The sequence below is a fragment of the Eumetopias jubatus genome, unplaced genomic scaffold (assembly GCF_037043125.1).
Source record: "Eumetopias jubatus isolate StellerSeaLion01/CBP00866 unplaced genomic scaffold, mEumJub1_p1.0 scaffold_4, whole genome shotgun sequence".
NCBI lineage: Eukaryota > Metazoa > Chordata > Mammalia > Carnivora > Otariidae > Eumetopias > Eumetopias jubatus.
Genome location: NW_028274810.1, coordinates 35484554 through 35512056, shown reverse-complemented (window position 1 = coordinate 35512056; position 27503 = coordinate 35484554). Strand labels below are relative to the sequence as shown.

The window sequence follows — 27503 nt, the reverse complement described above, 5'->3', positions numbered from 1 at the left end:
CTTCTATTTCTGGGCTCACCATTCTGTTCAAATGATCTATTTGTCTTTTCCTACTACATTGTCTTGAATACTGTAGTGTTAGTGTTATATTAAGTCTTTATGTTGGATCGTGTCAGTCCTCTGACTTTGTTCTTCTTCAATATTATGTTGGCTCCTCTGGGTCTTTTGCCTTTCCTTATGAACTTGAGAATTTCTTTATCAATATCCACAAAGTAACTTGCTAGTATTTTGACTGGAATTGCTTTGAATCTATAGTTGTGACATCCTAACATTTACTCTTCCTATCCATGAACATGAACTATCTCTCCACTTATTTAGATCTTCTTTTATTTCTTCAGTCAGTTTTGTAGTTTTCCTCACATATATTCTGTGTACATTTTGTTAGATTTATACCTATTTCCTTTTTATTTCTGATAGTAATATAAACGGTGTTGTGTTTTAAATTTCAAATTCCTACACTACACTACATCAAAAACTAATGATGTAATATATGGTGATTAACATAACATAATAAAAAAATAAAAAATACATTTCAAATTCCAATTGCTTATTGTTGGTATATAGGAAAGCAACTGACTTTTGTATATTAATCTTGTATTCTGATATCCTGCAACCTTGTTATAATTGCTTATTAGTTCCAGGAGTGGTTTTTATTGGTCAATTGCTTGGGGTTTTCCACATAGTTGGGTTCATACCTACTATATTTTTTTACTGTTTTCTATTTGTTACTCATGTTGTTTCTTTCTTTTCTTTCTTTATCTTCCACTCTTTTTTAACCATGAATTTTAAGTGATTCCATTTTCTCTCTTATTTTATCATATCAATTATACTTCATTTAGAACATTCTTAAATGTTCTAAATGTTCTAATTAAAAATGCTCATCTTTAAACTCTCTAGAGTTTGCAATGTATATTTACAATTAATCCAAGTCTATTTTCTCAAATAACACTATACCACTACACTTATCCATAGGGTATGAGATTAAATACAATGTTGTGATTATTATTTTGTACAAACTACCTATTCTAGTAATTAAGAATAAGAAAGAAAAAGATTTGATTTTACTTTTATATATTCCTTCTAAAGTTCTTTCTTCCTTTCTTCTATCCTAGATTCTCATTTATATCACTTTCCTTCTCTCTGAAGAATTTAACATTTCTTACAAGGCTGGTCTACTAGTGACAAATTCCATTAGTTTTTGCTTGTCTGAGAAATTCTATTTCTACTTCACTTTTAAATTCCCAGGCTGAAAATTTCAAAATCTCTGCTATATCTGAGTCTGTTCCTGATGCTTGCTTTGTCTCTTCAGACTGTTTTTCCCCTTTTTGCATGCCCTGTAATTTTTTTGTTGAAAGTCAAAGACAGTGTATAAGGTAAAAGGACCTGAGGTAAACAGGCCTTCAGTGAAAGGTTTTAAGTTATCTGGTTGGGAATTAGGCTGTGTTTATTGTTTGCTGCACTATGGTGTCAGGAGCTAAATTTCCTCCTACTGTCATTGTTTTTGTCTTGTCTGTTGTCTTTAGGCTTTCCCAGAGATGCCTTAAATAGGGTTTGGGTCTGCAGTTCTTTAAGCTGTAATCCTCAGCTATTATACAAGAGCCCTATTAATGTGATGGTAAGTTATAAGATGAGGAGAAGCACTCTATATAGTTTTATGATTAGGTCTCAGTCTTTCAATGAGCCTGAGTTGGGTATTTTCTTTCTCCCATGTCCAAGTCTAGAAGCATCTAGGGTTGGGGAACTGCTCTTCTCCCAAGTTCAGTAGGCTTCCGCAAAAACCCAAATCAGTTAGACTCAGATAAAACAATTTCCCTTGAGGGCAAGCTTTGTTAAGGAGAACAGAGCACTCTGAGTGTATTTCAAAATGGTTACTTTTCCCATCCCACTGCTAGAAGAAACAGATATGTCTCTGAACTTTAGAGTGAGAACCTAGCAGGTCTTTTGGTGGTAAAACTCAGGGACATGTGGCTCCTTGCTTCAGACGGGGTCCCCTCTTAGTTTTTTAACACTTATGATAGTCTAAATTGTGTCTTAAGCAATTTGTCAATTTTATATTGACAAATATAATCATAGTTAAAGTTCTCCTACCATCCAGTTATGGCCTTCTGCTCCTGGTAAGCTGTCGTTCTCTATATCCTCCTGTCTCTCCAGTTTTCAGGCAACAGTTGGTCCTTTGACCTCAATGATCTAAAAAAGTGTTGATTTTCAGTTTGCTCAGCTTTTTCCTTGTTGTAAAAAGGGGGATGACAGCTTCCAAGCTCCTTACAATTCAGACCAGAAACCATTTTTTTTTAAAGATTTTTATTTATTTATTTATTTGAGAGAGAGAGAATGAGAGACAGAGAGCACGAGAGGGAAGAGGGTCAGAGGGAGAAGCAGACTCCCCGCTCAGCAGGGAGCCCGATGCGGGACTCGATCCCGGGACTCCAGGATCATGACCTGAGCCGAAGGCAGTGGCTTAACCAACTGAGCCACCCAGGCGCCCGACCAGAAACCATTTTACTATAATTTTTAACAAATCAAAAATAGTTGAATTTTATTTTATTTATTTATTTTTTTAAAAGATTTTATTTATTTATTTGACAGAGACACAGCGAGAGAGGGAATACAAGCAGGGGGAGTGGGAGAGGGAGAAGCAGGCTTCCCACTGAGCAGGGAGCCCGATGTGGGACTCGATCCCAGGACGCCTAAAGACTGGGCCACCCAGGTGTCCAAAAATAGTTGAATTTTATTGAGTACTTGTTTCTAGCATTTTCCTACTACATCTGTAATATGTTATATTATGGATTTCTTAATATTAAGTAATTTTTGCCTTTTTAAAATTCTTCTTTCACTTCATTTATATTTCATTTCAGTCACTTATTTCTTTATATATAGTTGAATTTTACTTGAAATTTTTGGTATTTGGCTGAAATTTATCTTTAGCTTTTTCTGTTGGTGCTATTTTTGTCTGATTTTAGTACTGTCAAAATTCTACTGAGACACTGGTCTTTTATCTTTTGCTTCTAGAACTGTTGCCATTTTTTATATCTTCATAAGTAATTCAATGTCAGGTTTTATCACATACTTTTAATTAATCTGAGAATCCTGTTAATTATCTTTTACGGTGAGTGGAAATGACTTCTGGTATTCAACTAAGGAAGTGTATCTAGAAAATAATGGCTTTTAAATTGGAGGGCATATTGTAAAGCAAACTTATCAAGAATTGATTTTTTAGAAACAACAGCATTCCCCTCATGTTCCTTTTTAAAGGCAGTTTTCAATGTTTAAAGATATCAAAAATATTTATTTGGGTCAGCCAGAAACTTAGGACTCACTTTACATATGGACAGTCTATCTCCTGTTGATTTCATATCTCCTTTTGAATCTTTTATATCTATCCACTTCTTTTCTCCACTAATCAAAAGCATTCTACCATCTCTTATTTGGATTACAACAGAAAGCAGTGCTTATCCACTCTTAGTCCCTTCCAATTTGTTTGAGTGATCTTTATAAAACAATAATATGATTATAAAACTAGCCCTATCTCTTCAATGACATCCCTTTGTTCTTATGATAAAAATATAAATCCTTGGGAATAGGGCCTGCAAAGCTACATGTTTTGTCCCCTGCTTCTTTTTTCATCTTCATCTTACACTTACATCCCACCTGACTCTGTGCCATTGCCATGCTAGCCTTCTTTTAGATCTTCGAATAAATATGCAGAGCTTCCTCTCAGCTCATGACTTCTCTCTAAAATAACCTTTCCCCATCTTTGCCTAAGTAATTACTATTCATCCTTCAGATCCTAGCTCAAATGCTCCTCCTCTGGAAGCCTTTCCTAAGGACAGTTTCTCTGTTATACATTCTTTTAGAATTGAATTCCTACTTCACAGGATTTATCTCAGTTTGTAATTATCCATTAATCTCTGTGATAATTTAATTAGTATATATTTCTATCATTAGACTGAAACCTACATATTTACCACTACATTCCAAGTGCAGGTACTTAATAAATAATTGTTGATTGAATGAATGAATGGCCAACTATCCAAATCCCAGTATTTGCATTGCAATGAGCAAACTGGTTTTGGAACTTGTCTGGGAAAAAGAGACAACTCTAATAGATGCTGACTATAGAAAGGTGTAGTCTTCTCTATTTTATTATTCTCAAAATATAAATATGTTTCAACATCTCTTCTGTGTCCTTCATTTTGCCAATTTACTTCTTTTCTTTTCTATAATTTAACCAGGCAGCTCAAATATATGCAACAAAGCCCATCATATCCATTATAAATTGATTTATATTTTATTTACCAGTCTACTGACCCAGTGACCTGAATGTTAACTTTTAGGTGCTGTTAAACTATTTAGTTGTTTATGCCTATAGTAACAAATCTTTTCTTATATAAAGTCTAAGATATTGTCTCTGCTGTTGCCATAGCTCTTTTGACAGACTTTACTTAAATGTGTTCCTTACTAAGATTAAGTTAGTTGCCATTGCATTTCACTTCATCTAATATCACTGGCTAAACAATTATGTTTTTGGGTATATGACCTTTTGTCAATTCAGTTTAACAAACATACCCTAAGTAGATCTAATATGCTACACTTTATACCAGGCAGGATTACAAAGATGAGAGAAATGGTCTCTAACTTCAAAGAGCTACAGACTTTTTCAAAGAGATATTTAAGTAAATAATGCTAAAGAGAGTTGCATTATTCTTGGTCAAATAAATATTAAGATTGGGATGGCAAGAGATACAAAACAGGGAGAGAACCAAGAGGATTTTAGTTTGATAAAATCAATACCATATCTAAAATTCTTCATTTGGAAAGAATTATATATACAGTCAAATCTTTACTTATTGCTTGGAGAATTTATACCATAGGTTAAATACGTAAAGGAGGAAATGAATACAATTTGATAAGAATAGCTCTTTGAGTATTACACTTTCCACTTGCTACTAGCTAAATGAATTACACAAAGGCCACCTGTAAACCTTTGGGTCAACTAATAGATAAGATCAACCCAGTAGAGTTTGAAAGACTATATTGTATTATACATCTTACAAGCATGTTACAGCATATTACATCTGATACCATTAACCAGAAGAATGACTTCATAGGCAATAAAGAATAAGTTGTGAGAAAGTAGGTGTGACAAAAATCTTTCCTTTTTGCAATCATTTTCCATAGAAATTTTATAATGGAATCACATTTATAAAATCGTGATGTAAGTTTTTGCATTATTGATATACCAGTATTTCTATCATGTTTGTACATTTAGGCCCATCAGATGTAGAGTTTGGGTTCTTTGTATGGTATTTTATTACAGAGTTGGCCTCAAAAATATAATTTTGTGTGTCTGTGGCAGTATAATATAGTCATTATAAGAACAGCAAGGCATTCACAAAGAAAATTTCTCCAAGTCCATAAAACAGAACTATCTTTGTTGAAAACAGAAATATGTGAAATTTTAACAATTCCAGAAAAATAGGACCATTTGACTATATGAGACCAGAAAGGTACTAAAACCTATATTCACAGCAAGATATTTTCTATATAATTAGGTGTCCATGATAAATGTGTATGTACCAGCCATAGCCCAAGAGTGCAAGAAAAACACAATTAGAAAAGTATAAAGATATATATATAGTATAAAGATAAACTTACTGGTTCTCCTTCAAGTCCTCTGTCTCCTGTACTCCCAGGGGGTCCCTGTGAACCCTGAATAAACAAAGGCAAAATGTGAAGAAAAAGTGCTGCTTGAAAATGTTTTACTTTCCTTACCTCAGCTTTCCTTTACAATCCTACCACCTAATTTTTCTGTGTACCTCTATTCTCTCTTTTCTTTTTATGGTAAAATATGCATAACATAAAATATATCATTTTAACAGTGTTTAAATGTACAGTTTTGTGGCATTATGTACCTGTGCATTGTTGCACTACTATCATCACCATCTATTTTCAGAACTTTTCAACTGCTCAGACTGAAATTATAAACCCATTAAATAACACCCTTTCCCCCTCGCTGGTTCCCCTGGCAACCATCATCCTGCATTCTGCCTCTTTGACTACTCTAGGTGCCCCATATAAGTAGAGTTATACTATGTTTGTTCTTTTGTGTCTGGCTTATTTCACATGGCACAATGTCTTCAAATTTCACTAATACTGGAGAGAAGGAAGATGTCAGTGGAGTAGGTGGATCCCAGACTCCTCTCAGTCCAAAAATACAACAAGGTAACTATCAAATCATCTTAAATACCCCCAGAAACTGACCTGAATACTGACAGAACAAACTCCACAACTAAAGGGAGAGAAGAAGCCACACTGAAGGTAGGAAATGCAGAGATGAGGTTTAGGGGAGACGCAAATCCTGACTGCTGTGGAGGGGAAGGAATCATGGTGTGGAGAAGGGTGGGAGAGAGGAGCACACAGAGGAATGCACAAGGAGAATGTTTCCCATAGCTATTCGCTTGGAAAATGAGAAGAGCTGAATTTTGTGAGTTCTTGCAACGACTGGGGCTCAAAGCCTAGTTCTAAAGGCCAGCAGGCTTGGCTGGGATAAGCCCAAAGGGCATTGTGCTGCTCTTGGACAGAAGGCAGGCAGACAACTTGGGAGCATACAGCATGGAAAAAGCAATCTGAAGAGTGCTTGGGGCACAAAATGGGGAGATTATACACTCTTCTTAGAGCAGATCCCTGAGAGGCAGTGTTCAAGGAGACACCTCTAAGGGAACAAAGAAGCTGGCCAGCACCATTTCCCTCCCCTACCCCTCAGCATAAATACAGCAGGAAGCAGTGCAGCACTGACACTGGCTGCCTAACTTGTTTACACTAACCACCCCCCCCCCCACTCTGCACGCTGGTGGGATCTCAGTCATGCTTGCCTTGGTCCCAGCACAACAAGGCCCTCCCCAAGACCAGCACACGTCCCTATTCATACCACATCTCCCAACCAGAAAGTTTTGCAGAGCCTCAGTTCTGGAGGAGGTGGTGACAGGTCTCATTCCACAAGCAGACCAGAGCACACCTAGTTAAAACTGACCACATTCAGATGAAGAACCAAACACTGCCCACAACAGATAAGAGGACTCTCTAGAGACAACTGGCCTGAAGGACAGAGCAGCCAGAACACAAGAGCAGAGCACATGCAGCACACACTAGAGAAACTCCCTGAAGTGCCAGGCCCTGGGAATTACATGACTTCTTTTTCATAAGGCCATTACTTTCAGGAACAGGAGATATTACTGGTTTTTCTAACAGAGAGAATCAGGCAGAGCTTTAGATAAAATGAGAAGACATAGGAATTTACTCCAAATAAAAGAACAAGATAAAGTCATGACCAGAGATCTAAGCAAAACACATATAAGTAACATGCCTGATGGAGAATTTAAAGCAATGATCATAAGGATAGTCACTGGACTTGAGAAAAGAATGGAAGATATCAGTGAGACCCTTATCAAAGAGATAAAGAGTTAAAAAAATAATCAGTCAGACATGAAGAGTGCAATAAATGAGATTAGAAACATGCTTGATGCAATGAGTATCAGTTTGGAAGAATCAGAGGAACAAATTAATGACCTAGAAGACAAAATAATGGAAAGCAATGAAGCTGAACAAAAGAGAGAAAGAAGAATTATGCAAAACAAGAATAGAGTTATGGAACTCAGTGGCTCCATCAAATGTAATAACATTTGTATTATAGGAGTCCTAGAAGAAGAGAGAGAAAAGGGGGCAGAAAATTTATTTGGAGAAATAACAGCTGAAAACGTCACTAATCTGGGAAAGGAAACAGACATCCAGATATAGAAGGCACAGAGAACCCCCATCAAAATCAACAGAAGTAGACCCACACGAAGACATATTATAATTAAATCTGCAAAATTTAGTAATAAAGAAAAATCTTAAAAGCAGCAAGACAATAGAAGTCTAATTTAACTTACAAGGGAAAATTCATAAGGTTAGCAGGAGATTTCTCAACAGAAATTTGGCAAGCCCCAAGGGAGTGGCATACTGTATTCAAAGTGCTGAATGGGAAAAATCTGAAGCCAAGAATACTCTCCCCAATAAGGCTATCATTCAGCATAGAAGGAGAGATAAAGAGTACCCTAGACAAACAAAAATGAAATGAATTCATGACCACTAACCCAGACCTGCAAGATATATTTAAGGGGACTCTAAGTGGAAAGGAAAAAACAAAAGTGACAATAAAAGGCAGGAAACACAAAATTAGTAAAAATGAACATTTCTGTAAAAATCAGTCAAGGAACTAAAAAAAAAAAAGAAGATATAAAATATAATAACATATACCTAAATGTGAGGAGGAGAGGAGAAAAGAATGGGTTCAAACTTAAATTACGATCAACTTAATATAGACTGCTGTATACAGAAGAGATTATTTACAAACCTAATGGTAATCAGATATCAAAAACCACTAAGACACATGCAAAGAACAAAAAGAAATAAATCCAAATATATCACTATCAATGTATCGGCAAACGATGAAAGACAGAAATGCAAGAAAGGATCAGAGAAAAATCTCCAGAAACAACCATAAGACAAGTAATAGAATGGCAATAAATATGTATTTATCAATAATTACCTTGAATGTAAATGGACTAAATAATCAAAGACAGAGTGTCAGAATGGATAAAAAACAAGACCTATCTATATGCTGCCTACAGAGACTCATTTTAGACTTGAAGACACCTGCAGATTGAAAGTGAGGGAATGAAGAAATATTTATCATGCAAATGGATATCAAAAGAAAGGCAGAGTAACAATACTTAGACACTACATGGACAAACTAGACTTTAAAGCAAAGACTGTAACAAGAGACAAGGAAGGACACTATATAATCATAAAGGGATAATCCAACAAGAAGATATAATAACCGTAAATATTTATGCACCTAATGTGGGAGCACCCAAATACTTAAAACAATGAACAACAAAGATAAAGGAACTAATCAATAATAATACAATAATAGTAAGGGACTTTAACACCCCACTTATACCAATGGACAGATGATCTAAACAGAAAATCAACAAGGAAACAATGGCTATGAATGACACATTGGACCAGATGGATTTAACAGATATATTCAGAACATTTGATCCTAAAACGGCAGAATACACATTCTTTTCAAGTGCACATGGACTATTTTCCAGAATAGATCACTTAGTAGGTCACAAAACAGGTGTCCACAAATACAAGAAGACTGAAGTCATACCACGCACCTTTTCTGACCACAATACTATGAAACTAGAAGTCAACTACAAGAAAAAATCTGGAAAGATCAAGTACATGGGGGTTAAAAACATGCTACCAAACGATGAATGGGTCAACCAGGGAATAAAAGAAGAAATGAAAAAGTACATGGAAACAAATAAAAATGAAAACAGAATGGTCCAAAACCTTTGGGATGCAGTAAAAGCGGTCCTAAGAGGGAAGTATATAGCAATACAGGCTTACCTTAGGAAGCAAGAAACATCTCAAATAAACAACCTAACCTCACACCTAAAGGAGCTAGAAAAAGAACTACAAACAAAGCCTAAAGTCAGCAGAAGGAAAGCAGTAATAAAGATCAGAGTAGAAATAAATGATATAGAAACTAAAAAGGCAATAAAACAGATCAATGAAACCAGGAGCTTGTTCTTTGAAAAAAATCAATAAAACTGATAAACCTCTAGTCAAACTTATCAAGAAGAAAAGTTTAGAAAGGGCCAAAATAAATAAAATCACAAATGAGAAAGGATAAGTAACAACCAACACCATAGAAATACAAATGATTATGAGAATATTATGTAAACTATATGCCAACAAATTGGGCAACCTAAAAAAATGGGTAAATTCATAGAAACAAATAAACTATCAAAACTGAAACAGGAAGAAATAGAAAACTTGAACAGACCAATAACCAGCAAAGAAATTGAATCAGTAATCAAAAAATCCCCAGAACCAGATGGCTTCACAGATGAATTCCACCAAACATTTAAAGGGCACGTACTGCATGGAGCACTGGGTGTTATATGCAAACAATGAATCATGGAACACTACATCAAAAACTAATGATGTAATGTATGGTGATTAACATAACATAATAAAAAAAATTAAAAATTAAAAAAATAAAGGGGAGGTAATACCTATTCTTCTCAAACTATTCCAAAAAATAGATAAGGAATGAAAATATTCACATTTATTCTATGAGGCCAGCGTTACCCTGATACCAAAACCAGATAAAGACACTACAAAAAAAGAGAACTATAGGCCAATATCTCTGATGAACATAGATGTAAAAATCCTCAATACTAGCAAATCAAATCCAACAATACATTTTAAAAATCATTCACCACCATCAAAGTGGGATTTATTCCTGGGTTGCAAGGGTGGTTCAATATTCATAAATAAATCAACATGATACATCACATTAATAAATGAAAGAATAAGAACTAGATGATCAATGCAATAGATGCAGAAAAAACATTTGACAAGTACAACATCCATTCATGATAAAAACCCTCAACAAAGTAGGTTTAGAGGGAACATACCTCCACACAATAAAGTCCATCTATGGAAAACCCACAGCTAATATCCCTGATGGGGAGAAACTGAGAGCTTTCCTTCTATGGTCAGGAACAAGACAGGGATGTCCATTCTCACCACTTCTATTCAATACAGTATTGGAAATCCTAGCCATAGCAGTCAGACACAATAAAAGAAATAAAAGGCATCCAAATTGGCAAGGAATAAATAAAACTTTCACTATTTTCAGATGACATGATACTACACATAGAAAACACAAAAGACTTCACCAAAAAACTGCTAAAACTGACAAATGAGTTCAGTAAAGTCACAGGACACAAAAATCAACATACAGAAATCTGTTGCATTCCTATACCCCAATTATGAAGCAGCAGAAAATTAGGAAGTCAATCCCGTTTACAGTTATACCAAAAACATAAGATACCCAGGAATAAACCTAACCAGAGGTGAAGGACCTGTACTCTGAAAACTATGAAACATTGATGAAAGAAATTAAAGACAACACAAAGAAATGGAAAGACATTCTATGCTCATGGATTGGAAGAACAAATATTGTTAAAATGTCAATACTATGCAAAAGCAATCTACACATTTAATGCAATCCCATCAAAATACCAACAGCATATTTCACAGAGCTAGAACAAACAATGCTAAAATTTGTATGGAACACAAAAGACCCCAAATAGCCAAAGCAATCTTGAAAAAGAAAAGCAAAGCTGCAGGCATCACAATTCTGGACCCTCAAGTTATATTACAAAGCTTTAGTAATCAAAGCAGTATGGCACTGGCACAAAAATAAACACACAGATCAATAGAACAGAATAGAAAACCCAGAAATGAACCCACAATTATATGGTCAATTAATTTTCAACAAAGCAGGAAAGAATATCCAATGGGAAAAAGACAGTCTCTCCAACAAATGGTATTGGGAAAACTAGACAGCAACAGAAAGAATGAAACAATCACTTTCTTACACCATACACAAAAATAAATTCAAAATGGATTAAAGATTGAAATGTGAGACCTGGATCCATAAAAATCCTAGAAGAGAACACAGGCAGTAACTTCTTTGACTGTAGTTACATCTTTCTAGATATGTCTCCTGAGGCAAAGGAAACAAAAGCAAAAGTAAACTATTGGGACCTCTTCAAAATAAAAAGCTTCTGCACAGCAAAGGAAACAATCAACAAACTAAAAGGCAAACTAGGAATGGGAAAAGACATTTGCAAATGGCATATCTGATAAAGGGTTAGTATTCAAAATATATAAAGAACTTATAAAATATATAAAGAATTTTTTTAAATTTTATTTTATTGTTATGTTAGTCACCATACAATACATCATTAGTTTTTGATGTAGTGATCCACGATTCATTGTTTTCGTATAACACCAGTGCCCCTGCAGTACGTGCACTCCTTAATACCCATCACCGGGCTAACCAATCCCCCCAACCCCCTCCCCTCTAACACCCTCAGTTTGTTTCTCAGAGTCCATAGTCTCTCATGGTTCATCTCTCCCTCCGATTTCACCCCCTTCATTTTTCCCTTCCTTCTCCTAATGTCCTCCATGCTATTCCTTATGTTCCACAAATAAGTGAAACCATATGATAATTGACTTTCTCCACTTGACTTATTTCACTTAGCATAATCTCCTCCAGTCCTGTCTATATTGATGTAAAAGTTGGGTATTCATCTTTTCTGATGGCTGAGTACTATTCCATTGTATATATGGACCACATCTTCTTTATCCATTCATCTGTTGAAGGGCATCTCATCTCTTTCCACAGTTTGGCTATTGTGGACATTGTTGCTATGAACACTGGGGTGCATGTGCCCCTTCTTTTCACTACATCTGTGTCTTTAGGGTAAATCCCCAATACCGCAATTGCTGGGTCATAGGGTAGCTCTATTTTTAATTTTCTGAAGCAGCTCCACACTGTTTTCCAAAGTGGCTGTACCAACTTGCATTCTCACCCACAGTGTAAGAGGGTTCCCCTTTCTCCACAACCTCTCCAACATTTGTTGTTTCTTGCCTTGTCAATTTTTGCCATTCTAACTGGTGTAAGGTGGTATCTCAGTGTGGGTTTGATTTGAATTTCCCTGATGGCTAATGATGATGAACATTTTTTCATGTGTCTGTTAGCCATTTGTATGTCTTCTTTGGAGAAGGGTCTGTTCATGTCTTCTGCCCATTTTTTGACTTGATTATTTGTTTTTTTGGGTGTTGAGTTTGAGAAGTTCTTTATAGATCTTGGATACCAGCCCTTTATCTGTAGTGTCATTTGCAAATATCTTCTCCCATTCTGTGGGTTGCCTCTTTGTTTTGTTGACTGTTTCCTTTGCTGTGCAGAAGCTTTTTATGTTGATGAAGTCCCAAAAGTTCATTTTTGCTTTTGTTTCACTAACCTTTGGAGATGTATCTTGAAAGAAGTTGCTGTGGCCAATGTCAAAAATGTTACTGCCTATGTTCTCCTCTAGGATTTTGAAAATATATAAAGAATTTATAAAAAAACCCCAAATAATCCAGTTAAAAAATGGGCAAAAGACATGAATAGACATTTTTCCAAAGAAGATGCACAGATGGCCAAAATATACATGAAAAGACACTCAACATCACTTATCATCAAGGAAATGCAAATCCAAAATACAATGAGATATCACTTCACTCCTGTCAGAGTGGTTAAAATCGACAACATAGCTAACAAGGTGTTGGTGAGGATGTGGAGAATGCATGTATATGTATATGTATATGCATATATACATATATATGTATGTATATATATTCTATATATATATATATGGAATATTACTCAGCCATCAAAAAGAATGAAATCTTGCCATTTGCAATGACATGGATGGAGCTAGAGAGTATTATGCTAAGTGAAGAAGTCAGTCAGAGAAAGACAAATACCATATGATTTCAGTCATATGTGAAATACAAGAAACAAAACAAACAAGCAAAGGGGAAAAAAAAAGAAGAGAGAGAGGCAAACCAAGAAACAGACTCTTAACTATAGAGAACAAATTGACGGTTTCCAAAAGGGAGTGGAGGGGTATGGGTTAAATAGGTGATGGGGATTAGGAGTGCACTTGTGATGGGCACCTGGTAAGGTATGGAAGTGCTGAATCACTAAATTGTGCACCTGAAACTATTATACTATATGTTAATTAATTGGAATTGAAATAAAAACTTTCTTCAGTTTTAAAGTTCAATAATATTCCATTGTATGTATATGCTATATTTTGTATATCTTTTCATTCATCAATGGACACTTGGGTTTTCTACCTTTTGGCCATTGTGAATACTGTGCCTATAAACACTATAGAAGGTTTAGTTTCTAAGTCTTTGCTTTCAATTTTTTGGGGGTATAAATCTAAAGTGGAATTGATGAATTACATAGTAATACTATGTTGAACTGTTTGAGGAGCCACCAAACTGTTTTCCATAGCAACCTCACTGTTTTATATTCCCACTAGCAATGTACAAGGGCTCCGATTTTTCTACATCTTTGCCAACACTAGTTACTTTCTGTATGTATGTATGTATGTTTTGTTTTGTTTTGTTTTTCTTTTAAAAATAGCAGTCCTAATGGGTTAGAATTGGTATCTCATTGTGATTTTGATTCACATTTCTCTACTGTCCAGTGATATTGAGCATCTTTTCATGTGCTTATTGGCCATTTGTATATTTTCTTTGGAGAAATGTCTATTCAAGTCCTTTGCTCATTTTTTCATCAAGTTGTCTTTTGTTGTTGTTGTTGAGTTGTAGGAGTTCCTTATGTCTATCTGTATTCCCGTACTTAATCCTCACTCATATACAGAGACAATTATCCAGAATTATTTTAAATTTCGATTTTTTTATATTTTTAGTATCTCTATAAAAATGGTTTCTTTCTCCAAAAATAATAACCTTGTGATGTGTCAGTAAGTATAACTTATGTCCTTAAAACCTGGTAAGGCACAGGAGTCTCAGAACCTAGTTGACCAGAAATGACTAAATTGAACTCTCTAACATCCTTTATTTTCCCCTATTTTTACACCATGCCATCTATGATACCATTAAATTGAGTCTTAGAAGTGGGGGTATATTCCAAAATGGAATATAAGTCAAATTTTAGGTCCTCTTTTGTTCTCCCATTTAAAGATTTACTGAGTGTGTACCATGTGCTAGACACTGATGACTATTAAAAGATATAGAAAACACTGCCCTTCTCTATTTGCAATTCACCTGTTCTACATTATTGACCTTGAGAAGGTTGGCAAATATTCAGTGGATAACAATCCCCATTTTATATTAAAACTAAAAGCTAAGAAAAATATGATGTTAAATTGGAAGTAAAGATATTCAAAACTCCTAGCAACATAAAACTTTCTAAGTTATAGCCATTAATGCTATATTTAGTTGTGTATAGTTCTCTGGTTAAGGAAAGGAAGATATGTAAAATCACCGGCTCACATCTGACTAAGGCCTTGTTTCAGTCATGAAAATTTTATGCCATCCATTCAGTCCAGGCTCCAATATTAAGAGACAGGATCAATATAAGGGTCTGATATACCAACTGAAACATACAGCAAAAGTTCAGAACCTTGAAAAATGTCTGCCCAATTTGCTTTGTAAAGTGGGCTTGTACACAATGTCAAGCTTGATATATACTTTTAATGATGTTAATGGTGCATAAAAGCTGTTTGGCAAAGTTATGAAATGATCTAAATGGATCTACTTATTTTTATTAGAGACAAAGAAGTAAAGCACAAGCTGGTACAAAATAAAAATCCCCTTTAAGGCTTTTCAGATAGTACTAAAAATATTCTTTTAGTAGACTTTCTTGCTCCATGACTTCAACCCAGCAATTATGATAATGATGACTGGGAAAATAATGATTATTGTGGTTACTATGTATTGAGAGCCTATGCCACGCACATAATGAACATCATTTGATGTAACTATAAAAGGTATCTCATTTTATTTTATTTTAATTTTTTTAAAGATTTATTTGAGAGAGAGTGTGCCTGTGTGCGTGGGGTGGGGAGGGGCAGAGGGGGAGGGAGAGAGAAATCCAAGCAGACTCTGTGATGCGCATGGAGACCAACACAGGGCTTGATCTCATGACCCTGAGATCAAACCTGAGCCAAAACCAAGAGTCAGAAGGTTAACCGACTGCACCACCATGCTCCCCAAAAGGTATTTCATTTTAAAGATAGGAAAACTGAGGCCTAGAGAGATAAAATAATTTGTATAAAGTCAAAACAGCTAGTAAGTGGCAGAACCAGTATTTGACTTCCAGTGTCTGATTCCAATGCCATGCTTATCCACTATACTGTACTGCATTCTACTGATTTCAATAAGAAATCAAACATTCAATGCCTCTTCCTTTTACAGTAAATATATGGATAATCTTCAAAGACTTTTTATGGGAATAAGCAAGGGAGCAAGTAAATGTTTTTTCATTGTAGGATTATGAAAACTGTATGCCTCATTATCTGAAAAGGGAGAAAGCATAGAGTTAATACCATACAATTTTTATATTGTAAAGATTATGAAATAAATGAAATAAATGTTTCTTAAGTATTCTGAGCTACTCCAGAGAAAACTATTTAAAGAAGAACTGTTAAGAATTTCCACTTCCAATATTGCTCAAGTATCTCCTATCCAAATCACCTATATAGGGATAACTGTAAACCCAAGACAAAATATTTTTTAAAAATCTGAAGAAAAACCAAAAATAGGTAAAAAGTAGAGTGGAGAGGTCTACATGTACAAGAAAGGAATGGCACTAAGTGAGTGTCTGATTTTTAATTTTAAATGTGGCTTTTAGCCAGAAGGTAAGCTATGTAGGATGATTAAGAAAAAAGGAGGAGAGAAATCTGCAGTCTTACTGGCATGGAGAACCAGAGGGTAGAATGTGGGGTGACCACAGCTGCTGGGAAGTGATGGAAGAGAAAGCAAGAGAGGAGGAACCTCAAATTCTGAGGTAAACTCTGCTTAAATCTCTTGCTGACATTTGAAGTATATATGGATATGGTAGACACCAACCATCCTAGCAAGGCCTAAAAGAACTGGACAGAAATTTCAGTAGCCATCTACCACAGAGGAGAGAGAATCTGGAGTTTGAAAGCAGCCAAGTTAATGATTTGCCAAATCAAAAAACAAAACAAAACATAAAATACTCTTCAAAGAAATATAACAGAATTTGGAGTATCTACGATGAATCATTTAAAATGTTCAAGATATAGGGGTGCCTGGGTGGCTCAATCAGTTAAGCATCTGACTCTTGACCTCAGTTTAGGTCTTGATCTCAGGGTCATGAGTTCAACCCTTTGTTGGGCTCCATGCTGGGTATAGAGCCTCCTTAAGGAAAAAAAAGTCACTACATCAAAAACTAATAATGTACTTTATGTTGGCTAATTGAACATAATAAAAAAATGTCCAAGATATAATTCAAAATTACTGGACAGGAAAATTTTCCCATATTTACAAGAAAAGGCAATTAATGGAGACAAAACTCAAGATTACCCAGATGTTAGAATTATCCCATAAGGATTTTAAAGTGACTATTATAAATATGCTCAGTAATGTAAATAAAAATGCACTTATGATGAATAGACAAATAGGAACTCTCAGAAGAACATCATCTATAAAAATGGAAATTATAGAACTGAAAATTAAGTATCTGAAATAAAACTTAAAAATTCCATATCATAAATTAAATAAAATTTCAGTGAATGGGTTTAAAAAGTGAGTGAAGATAGAGTTAGGTTATCCAATTAAAAAAAGAAAACAGGAAAAAGAAAGATTAAAATTGGAATGAATAAATGTTTAATATATATTTAATTGGAATCCAAGAAGGAGAGAGAAGACAGAATAGGGAAAAAATTGAAATAAACAAAGTTGAAAAATTTCCAAATTTAGTGAAAACAGAAACTTACACACAAAAGAAGCTCAGTAAATCTCAAGCTGAATAAATGCAAAGAAAATCCATCTAGGCACATCATAGTCAAACTACTAAAAGCCAAAAGTAAAGAGAGAATCTTGAAAGCAGCCAGAGAAAAATGATACATTACATGCAGGGGGAATAAAGATACCAATAAATGTGGACTTCTCATTGGAAATAATTGAGGGCAAAAGAAAATGACATGTCGTCTTTATAGTGCTGAATGCAAACAAATAAAAGAAAACCCTGTCAGCCCAGAATTCTATATCCAGTGGAAAAATATGATCTTGCTCAGATGTGGAATTTAAGAAACAAAACAAACAAGAAAAGGGGGGGCGGAAGAGAGAGAGAGGCAGAGCAAGAAACAGGCTCTTAACTGTAGAGAACAAACTGATGGTTACCAGAAGGGAAGTGGATGGGGGGATGCGTTAAACAGGTGATGGTTATTAAGAAGTGCACTTGTTGTGATGAGCACAGAGTGATGTATGGAAGTGTTAAATTACTATACTGTATACCTGAAACTAACATAACACTGTATGTTAACTAATTGGAATTAAAGACCTAAAAAAAGAATTCATGTAAAAAAATGAAAGTGAAATAAAGACATTTTCACAAACAAATACAAAGAGAATCCATGACTGGCAAAGTTTGACTCTAAGGAATCTAAAGTAAGTTCTATAGGCTTCAAGGAAGTGATACCATTGGAAATGCAGATCTTACAGAAAAGAATGTAGAATATCAGAAAAAGTAAAGGCATGGATAATAAAAAAGTAAACAAACAAACACTACTTCCCCCTAAATACCTTAAAACACATATTTCACTTATAATAAAACAAAAATACTTTATTTATATTAAAGCAAAATTTTAACTTTGCAAAATGGGTTTATAACACACAGATGTAATACATAGAAACAATTATAGCATAAAGAACAGGATGTTGGTGGTGAATGGGTCTATATGGTTGCAAGTTTCTTGCAATTATGTTAAGTTTTACTATGTTAACTCTAAGTAGACTTTGGAAAGTTAGGATGTATACTGTAATCCCTAAACCAGCAGCTGGCAAACTATAGCCTGGGGGTGCAATCTGGACCAGCACTTGTTTTTACAGAAAATGTTCACTGAGTCCTGACCTAGAATAACCACCTTAAAATAATAGTTCAAAGAAGTATAGCTAAAAAGCCATTATCTAAATTAAAATGGAGTGTTCAATGCCAAAAGAAGGCACTGAACAACAACAGCACCACCACAAGGGAAGAACAATCATAAAATAGTTGACAAAAGTACAACCAAATTGATAATTACATTAAATGGAAATGGACCAAACACTAATTGAAAGGCAGAGATTTTTAGAATGAATAAAAAAAAAAGGACCCAATTATAAGACACTCACTTTAAATACCAAAACACAGATTGGTTGAAAGTAAATGAATGGAAAAGACAGGCCACACAAACTGCAAGCGTAAGTAGGCTGGAGAGACTTCCTAATCAAATAAAGCCAGTTTCAAAAACAAACAGTATTATCAGGAATAAAAAGTATTACCGGAGATATAGAGGAATATTTTGTAAAAATAAAAGGGGCTCAGTTCATCAGGAAGACAATAATCATAAATGTGAATACTCTAAAAATAGCGTTTCAAAATATATAAAGCAAAATTTGACAAATTTAAAAAAACAGAAAAACAAAATCATAGTTGGAGATTTAACACCCCTAACTCATCAACTGAAAGAATATCTAGATTAAAAAATCAATAATAGTTATAGTTTTTATAAGATTTAGAAATCTAAAAACAGTTACCCAGGTTTTATCACCTTAATAACACCATGGGTCATGGCCTTTCCTCTTAAGTCAGATCTACGTGTGGATGGAAGGCAAGTATAAGAAACAGAGTTGGTCCATAGACAAATGTACTTTTCCTGGTTATCTCGACAACCAATGCGTTACCGTTTTTCATTTAATACCTAGCTTTAGAATTATGACAATTTAGAGATGTCTCTTTATTTTACACACAGAGAAAATATCATCCAGACAGCTAACTATTTTAATCAAACTATACAGCTATTAGGAGCATGTACTGGAGCAAATGTCAGTTTGACCTTCAATGTATCTTTCTATTATACAGCACTGCCTGCTTGTCGACAGTTGCATAAATGACTACAGACATTGTGGAGGATCAAACAAATCTTCAGGGCCGTCTGGATTTCTTGGATTGATTGATCCTAGCTTCCTTAAGATCTCAAAATTCTATTCCAGTTCAATCAAGAAGAAGGGGACGATGTAGGTATTATAGAGCTATGTAAACCTCAAAAACTACTATAAACTCATGATTTAATGTCCAACCCATGTCATCCACTAAAGTAAATTTACTCGATTTCTTGCCTTAAGCCATGGTTACAAAATGGTTCTAATGTCTTTTATTTGATTGAGGAAGTCAAACAGCACATTTCACATTTATCTAGGCATATCTGATAGGCTGCAAATGAAAGTAAAATTCTAAGGAATGTCAACAATATATAAAATGAGTAAGTAATTTTATTTCTCTAGGCCTCCTTTCTCTACTATAAAAAGAATGAACATGGTGAGCTTTAAATTTCTCTACCATTGCCACATATTTTAAGCTTTGTATACAGTGTAGCAAAGTGGAAAGAATCTACAGAAACACCATTTGCATTGATATAACAGAAACCCAGATGATGAATATTAATACTCAAAGAATGTACTTTGGGGATGACTTCAATGGATAACACTGTCACAGACAAGTTCTTTCCCTCAGTATAGTCATTTTTCTCCTTTAGGTCTCTGATATTTTAGATTTGACCACTGACAAATATAATGAATGCCATTATGGGAAACAACAGGCAGGGGGCAGCAGATTTCAAAGAGGAAGAAGTAAATGCAGGGACATTAGTGACAACTACTATAGCAGAAAAAACATTTTTCTCTTATCCTTTTCCCACTTTTCAGCTGCCGTCCATTTAAATTATTATCTAATTTTATAACTTTAAATTGTGTATAGATATGTATATGAGAAAGCAAGATGTCATTACAAATAATTATCATAAAAATTATGATTCTAAATAAAAACAGAAATATATGAAATGTATGAAAGCTCATACAATTAAGCTTATGTACTCAAAAATTTATATATATGTACTAGCATATATGTGTGTGTGTACATATGCATATGTGTATCTTTTTGTTTTTGTTTTTACTATTTCTCCCCTTTGTTAGTGAACGAAGACACTGTGATCTTTTTTAGTTGCCAAACTTCTGCTTATTTCTGTTCTATGAACATAAAAAAGAACTTTTGGCTACTCAGGGAAAAAATTGTATACTTCTGAAAAGATGTTTTGATGGTAGAAAAATAGCTAGTATTGTATAATCTTAAAAACTCTTAGAGCAGTGGGATGGCAAGGCACGGTGACACACAGAGCTCCAGGCTCCAAGGGTTCAAAGGACACTCAAATAGAATTAAAATGGAAGTAGGCAAGAAATTTCTTGTTATATTAGCTTTATTCATATTCCATTATATTTATATAATATCACACCATTTTATTCTGAAATGGATTTTATAGAAAAGTAATCATACCTAGGGTGGAGTGTAACAGTTATCACCACCAGTTTATAAACAGGTAGCACTAAGGCATAGAACGAGTAATCAACTTGCACAAGTAACACATCTACCTAATGACTGAAGGAGGAAAAGAACTGGTATTCTCTTAGTCTAACGTACTGATAATAACAAGAGTTGTGCCAGAGAATAAAATGAATAAAATTTATTCATAGCTTAATTATTCTTTATTACTTACTGGTTTCCCTTGAACTCCTCTCTCTCCGGGGTTTCCAGTCTTACCCTACATAAGGAAGAAAATGTTTGGGTCGCGGAGCTCCCTCACCAAATATTAATCATACACTAAGAAAAACAGGGAAGATTTTATCTATTTATCTTTAATGTGAAATGTTTTACTACTTACAATAAGACCATAAGGCCCTCTTTTTCCTTGATCTCCTTTTTCACCCTAACAAAGTATCAATACCACAGGAGTTAGTATGAATGTGAATTATGGTCTTACATGTGCTAGCGCACACTCACATACAAGAAAATAGGACATCAAGTATATAATTCAATATTTTAAAAAAATTTCCCGATGCATAGTAAAAACTTTATGTATGTTTCATACTTCTACTAAGAGAAAATTTAGAACCATACTTTTGTAAGGAAATACAACAGTTTTAAGTCAGGTAGAACGCATATGGGCTCAAAAATCTTAACTGCATATGAAATGAAAAAATCAGTATTTACCTTGACACCCCGTACACCTTGTTCCCCTAAGACACCATCTGGTCCTCTTGGTCCCTAGGGATGGAAAAAAGTCCCATTGTTAATTTGAAATGTTATTTTTTTTATTGTTATGCATCCTTACAAATGAACACACTGTGTTCTTCTTGACAAATTCCTTCTGCTTGTTTCTATACCATGACCACAGAAAAGAATACAGCTAGATACAGTTCATACGGATGAACCTATTTGTATGGGATAATCAAGCCTGTGTTTTCAAGATTTATTGCCAAATAATCAGGTGACCACAAAAACAGCTGATTACTCAGTCGTTGAGGTGGTTATAATATAAGTTTGTTATTTGAATATTTTGTTCACCTTATTTACTCAGGAGCCATCCACGATTTATTCTAGGAACAACTCTGCATTAACTTAAAAGTGGCTAGCTTGTTTGTCCAACAGTCTTCTTAAGTTCTATCTTTTTGGAATGGCGCTCAGAATGAGTGCTGACTGCACTGGATTCACTATGCACCTGCTTGACAACACTTACTGAAAGGTGGCCAGGGCACAAAAAAGGAACAGAAAATACTGCTGGGAATCTTCATGCACATGTAAAACTTCTCAGCTAAGTTGTTATCAATATTTAGTCATCAGTTGTGAAGAACCGCTAGTTGCAAAGGTCACCCTCTAATACAATGATGGTATGTGTCCCCATGCCTAAATAATAACTGTCCTTGGAAGATTTTAAAGTCCCTTTCATAGGAATTACCTCAATTCTGCAACACTGACAACACTACAATGTCCACTGTGGAAAAGGTCCTGCATTGTGTTACAGGGGTACACAATTGTAAGAACATTACTCCTTCATGAAGCTTAAAGAATGGTTAGGTAAACGACACAGATGATGATAATATAGGTTGAGGTAAGGCATTTTAAAGGCTAAAAGGATTCAAAGGAGGGAAAGAACTTCCACATGTTTGTATGAGGAATAAAGATATCATTTTGACAGTTGGAGAGCATGCTCTAAAAGGAACTCTGACAGAGGGATAGGATGAGAAAAGCGTACAGAGGCAGGAAAGGAGATACCCAAGAATGAAAAAAGTAGTTTGGTGAGCTGGTCTATTGACTACAAGTAGTATTTCTTAGTATTTCTATACTAAGTATTTTCTATAGTAAGAAATAATTACTAAGAAAATTGTGGAAAGACTGGGACATAAAAGGTGAAAGACTGGAGTTTGTAATTTAAATCAACAGGTAATGAGAAGGCACTGAAGACTTCTTTTTTTTTTAAGATTTTATTTATTTATTTATTTATTTATTTATTTATTTATTTGAGAGAGAGAGAGCGAGCAAGCAGGGGGAGGGGCAGAAGGAAAGGGAGAAGCAGACTCCCGCTGAGCAGGGAGCCTGACTCAGGGCTCGATCCCAGGACTCTGAGATCATGACCTGAGCCAAAGACAGACGCTTAACCAACTGAGCCACCCAGGTGCCCCCAGAAGGCCCTAAAGATTTCTATACAGAATGGTAATACAAATTTCCCAATACAACATGCTGATTTGAAGGAATCCCCTAGGCTCCTTCTCTTTTATCCCATCTGAGGTCAGGTCGGTTTAGTTTTATGTTCTTACTGTAATAGGACTCTCTTCCCGGGTACTCTTAGGGTACTGCCTTCCCTGATCCTCGTAGGCACTTTCAGGAGTTTAGAGAGAAGGCTCACACTCCAGGAGGTCTATAGCTCCACTGGTTATACTGAAGTTAAAGCCAGAGCTCTAGCCCTTCAATCTCAGTCTGTATTGAAGGTACTCCATGATCTGGCCCTAACTTCTCTTTCTGCCTTATTTTCCCACAAAAGACTGTAAAACTGAGTTTCAGTCTTATTGTGTAGAACCTTGAATATCAAGTTGAGGAATATGGATTTAATTTAGTAGATAAGAGACTTTTCAAGTGTGTTACGCATTTAACAAACATTTGCTGAGTACCTATTATAAGCCAGGCATTGCTTCAGGCACAGAAGATAGGTGGGGAGAAGAAGACACATTCCCGAATTCATAAGCAATCAAATAAATATATAAACTTAATGACAGTGAGTAGTCAAATGTAATGAAGTAAAATAAAGGACCTTATGGGACTAGAGAGAATTCAAGATGGCGAGCCCTATTTTAGACAGGGTAGTGTGAAAAGCCTCTCTAAAATGGCATTTGGGCAAGATCATTCTGGCAGAAGAAACAGAAACTACAAAGGTCCTGAGGTGGGCACATGCTTGGAATGACTAACAGTTAAGTAACTGAAGAAGAAAACAGGAACAATTATTAAAGGATGACTTTGAAGTTTTAAGTGCAAAGATCCTTCAGGACCTTGTTCTAAACATCACCTTCACCTTAAAAATTCAGCAGCCTATATTGATTCACTTTCTCTGTCACCTTCTAAACACATTCTCCTTTTCTGCGCTGTAAGGAAACACTTCACAAATATTTTTTGGAGTTATAACAGAAGGTGGCTGAAGGAGTATGAAAAGAAATGAGTGTTGTCTGGTGACAGCAGCTATACTTGTGATGAGGATAGCATAACCTACAAAGTTGTTAAACCACTACGTAATACACCTGAAACTAATGTAACATCGCGTGTCAACTATACTTCGATTAAAAAAGAAAAAAAAAAGGAATACATGGTCAGCATTCTTAAACACTGCAGAAAACAAGTGAAATCTAGACTGAAAATGTGTCCATTGGGAATTAGGCACTTAACCCTTTTGCAACCTGAAATCTCGTTCTTGGATATTTTGTTATAATAACCAGTAGAGTGATGACAGCATTAATAGCAAACAAACTGAAAGTGTAGGCTTGCTTGGCTGGAGAGGGAGAGTGAGAATGCGGCAAATACAATGAATGTGATTCTAGACAAATCACCCACAATGAGGCAGCTATCTCCAAGGCTAGTGCTAGAGAGTGCGAAGTCATTCTGTATAGGTTTATTTTTTTAATTTTTTAATTTCTTTTAGATTTTATTTATTTATTTGACAGAGAGAGAGAGAGAGAGAGAGAGAGCACAAACAGGGGAAGCTGTAGGCAGAGGGAGAGGGAGAAGCAGGCTCCCGGCTGGACACGGAGCTGGAACCCTGGGATCATGACCTGAGCTGAAGGCAGATGCTTAACCGACTGAGCTAACAATGTGCCCCCATTCTGTCTAGGTTTAAATGGTAGCATCGATATGGATAAATCTTCAAAAGTCCTCCCAGACACAGAGTTGTAAATTTAGAATTTAAAAAAAATTGTTTGGTCTAAAGATGGCAAGTCTCTTCCCTTACATAAAATCAGTTTAAGTGGCTGCCTGGATATATACATAGAAAAGACTGCATCGAGGTCAGGAGGAAGATCTCATACTCAACGGCCAGTTTCTGCTTCTGAACGTAAATCACCTAATGTCAAGGCTGAACTAGTGCAAACCTCCACCTTTATAATATGAAGAAATGGAAACCTGCCGATATGAGTTGCCTGATTCATATGATGTCTAAATGTATAAAGACATCAAATAGTTGTGCTTTATTAAGTTTATTTTCTCAAATGTTAAAAAGAAGCAAAGGTCGATCTTGTTAACAAGTGAATTTAGATTGAAATAGAGGACCTGAAGTTTAGAGGAGGTTTATAAAATGAATATGAAACATTTACAAGTGCTGACTGGCATTATAATTGAAAGGTGCTCCCTCCAAAACTAAGGAATACACATAGTAATGATAATCACTCATTTTATAATGCTTTTGTCAAAATACTTTTACTCTAAATATACTTTCAGATTATTATTTCATTTACTAAACCAGGGAACAAAGAAAGAAATGTCTGCTCCTAAGTTGATGACAAGATAACCACGTTCAGTTTAGTTTAGTTTTTTTTTTTTTTAAAGGTCTAAGTATAGCAATTGTATTAACTAAAGGCTATAAAACCTAAGGTTGCTGGTTAAGAGGTTAAGGCTGAAAGAACTCTAGGAAAGCTTAATACTCTCTATGTTTCAGTTAAGGCTAAATTAATTAATTAAAAGCTTAGCTTTCTCAGCATCCTTAAGTTTCACTCTGATATTGGTTGTAAAAGTTACCCCTGGGTTAGTTTATATGCCTTCTTTGACTCCTGAGACAAAATAAGCTTTGGGACAAGCTCTAAGAGAGACCAACAGCATTATAATAGGCATCTAATTGGGCATAAAGTTATTTTTTAAATACCTGCTTTAAAATATCTGATTATCGGAGTGCCTGGGTGGCTCAGTCAGTTAAGTGTCCGATTCTTGATTTCCGCTCAGGTCATGATCTCAGGCTTGTGAGGTGGAGCCCTGAGTTGGTCTCCATTCTGGGCATGAAGCCTGCTTAAGATTCTCTCTTTCCCTCTCCTTCCGCCCCTTCCCCGCCACTCATGCACATGCGAGCTCAATAAAATAAAATAATAAAATAAAATAAAATATCCAATTATCTGTAAAGCTCTTGGAGAATGTATGCTAGCTAAATAAAAAATCTGATCTTTTCCTCATCATCTGTAAGACAAGTTAAAGTTGGCTACAGCAAGTGGCTATAAGTAGGTTCTAAAAACTGGAATAAAGTCTGATAGCTCAGCTATGTAAATTAAGCATGTTTCATAAAATAACAAGTACTTGAATTGTAGGCAATAATATTAAAGAGTTAACAAAAGTCCTGAATAATCAATAATCCTAGAAGTATTAGATGATAGAAGACAAAACCACTACTTCATATAAATGCTACAATTAAAAAAAATTATCATTAACTATCACACTAATATAAACTGCACACTAGTTTATGTAGGAAGCTTTTATGAGAATTACAAGGCCATCTCTATAATGCTTGTAATCAATTTTAAAGAGCTAAAGCATCTATGAATGAAAGAAAACAACTCTTATTCACAGAACAAATGTCCTTCTAACTTGGATTCAGTATATTTATATTTCCTTTTAACCACATCCATCTGTCTTTGCTTGACCCCTCCATTAATTTTAAATTACTCAGATGCCTAACTAATTATGCCTAGCAGTCTGTTCTGGCTCTTGATTGATATAGCTGGGACAAAATGTTCCCTTAAACAAAAACTATATTATCTGTGATTTTGTAAGGAAAATCATTTCGTTCTATTCTTTTTTTAAAGATTTTGTTTATTTGACACACAGAGAGAGAGAGCACAAGTAGGCAGAAAGGCAGGCAGAGGGAGAGGGAGAAGCAGGCTCCCCGCTGAGCAGGGAGCCCCATGCGGGACTTGATCCCAGGATCATGACCTGAGCCGAAGGCAGACACCTAACCGACTGAGCCACCCAGGCACCCCCATTCTATTCTTTTATAAATTTTCTCAGGAGAAGAAACCACACAAAAACTCTTCTTTAATACTTGGCGTGACCCAGGTAGTACTCGCATTGAATCTAAATACAAATGTTGATGGCTGGTTTCCCAATATGATATGTGGTTCCTCGAAGAAGACACAATTCAGAATATTTATGGTCATATCCATTCTGCAACTTGCATAGAAAATCTTAAAACATTACATATTTCTAATACAGTTAATTCAATCTTTTTTCCTCATTTAATATTAAGTAGCATAGAATAAAAAGTTACTCACTTGTACGCCTCTATACCCACCTTCCCGAGAAAGGGTACAAAATCTGAAGTTGCCTAATGATCAAAGGCCCAATCCATGGGCAAGAAAAGAGAGGTTAACTCTGCTCAGTGTGTCATCTCTCCTGTCAGGGCAGCTGGAGACAGGACACAGAAGTACACATT

General features: G+C 35.2%; 1 protein-coding gene across 1 annotated transcript in view; it reads right to left on the bottom strand.

The window, feature by feature from the left end:
- The window catches only part of COL24A1 (collagen type XXIV alpha 1 chain), a 381932-nt gene that overhangs the window by 126256 nt on the left and 228173 nt on the right, over nucleotides 1-27503 (bottom strand). Inside the window, exons 29-32 of the mRNA XM_088022947.1 lie at nucleotides 21764-21817; nucleotides 21435-21479; nucleotides 21270-21314; nucleotides 5656-5709 (exon numbers count right to left, since the gene is read on the bottom strand). Coding sequence (XP_087879073.1) covers nucleotides 5656-5709; nucleotides 21270-21314; nucleotides 21435-21479; nucleotides 21764-21817 — 198 coding nt within the window. The remainder of the gene's footprint in view (nucleotides 1-5655; nucleotides 5710-21269; nucleotides 21315-21434; nucleotides 21480-21763; nucleotides 21818-27503) is intronic.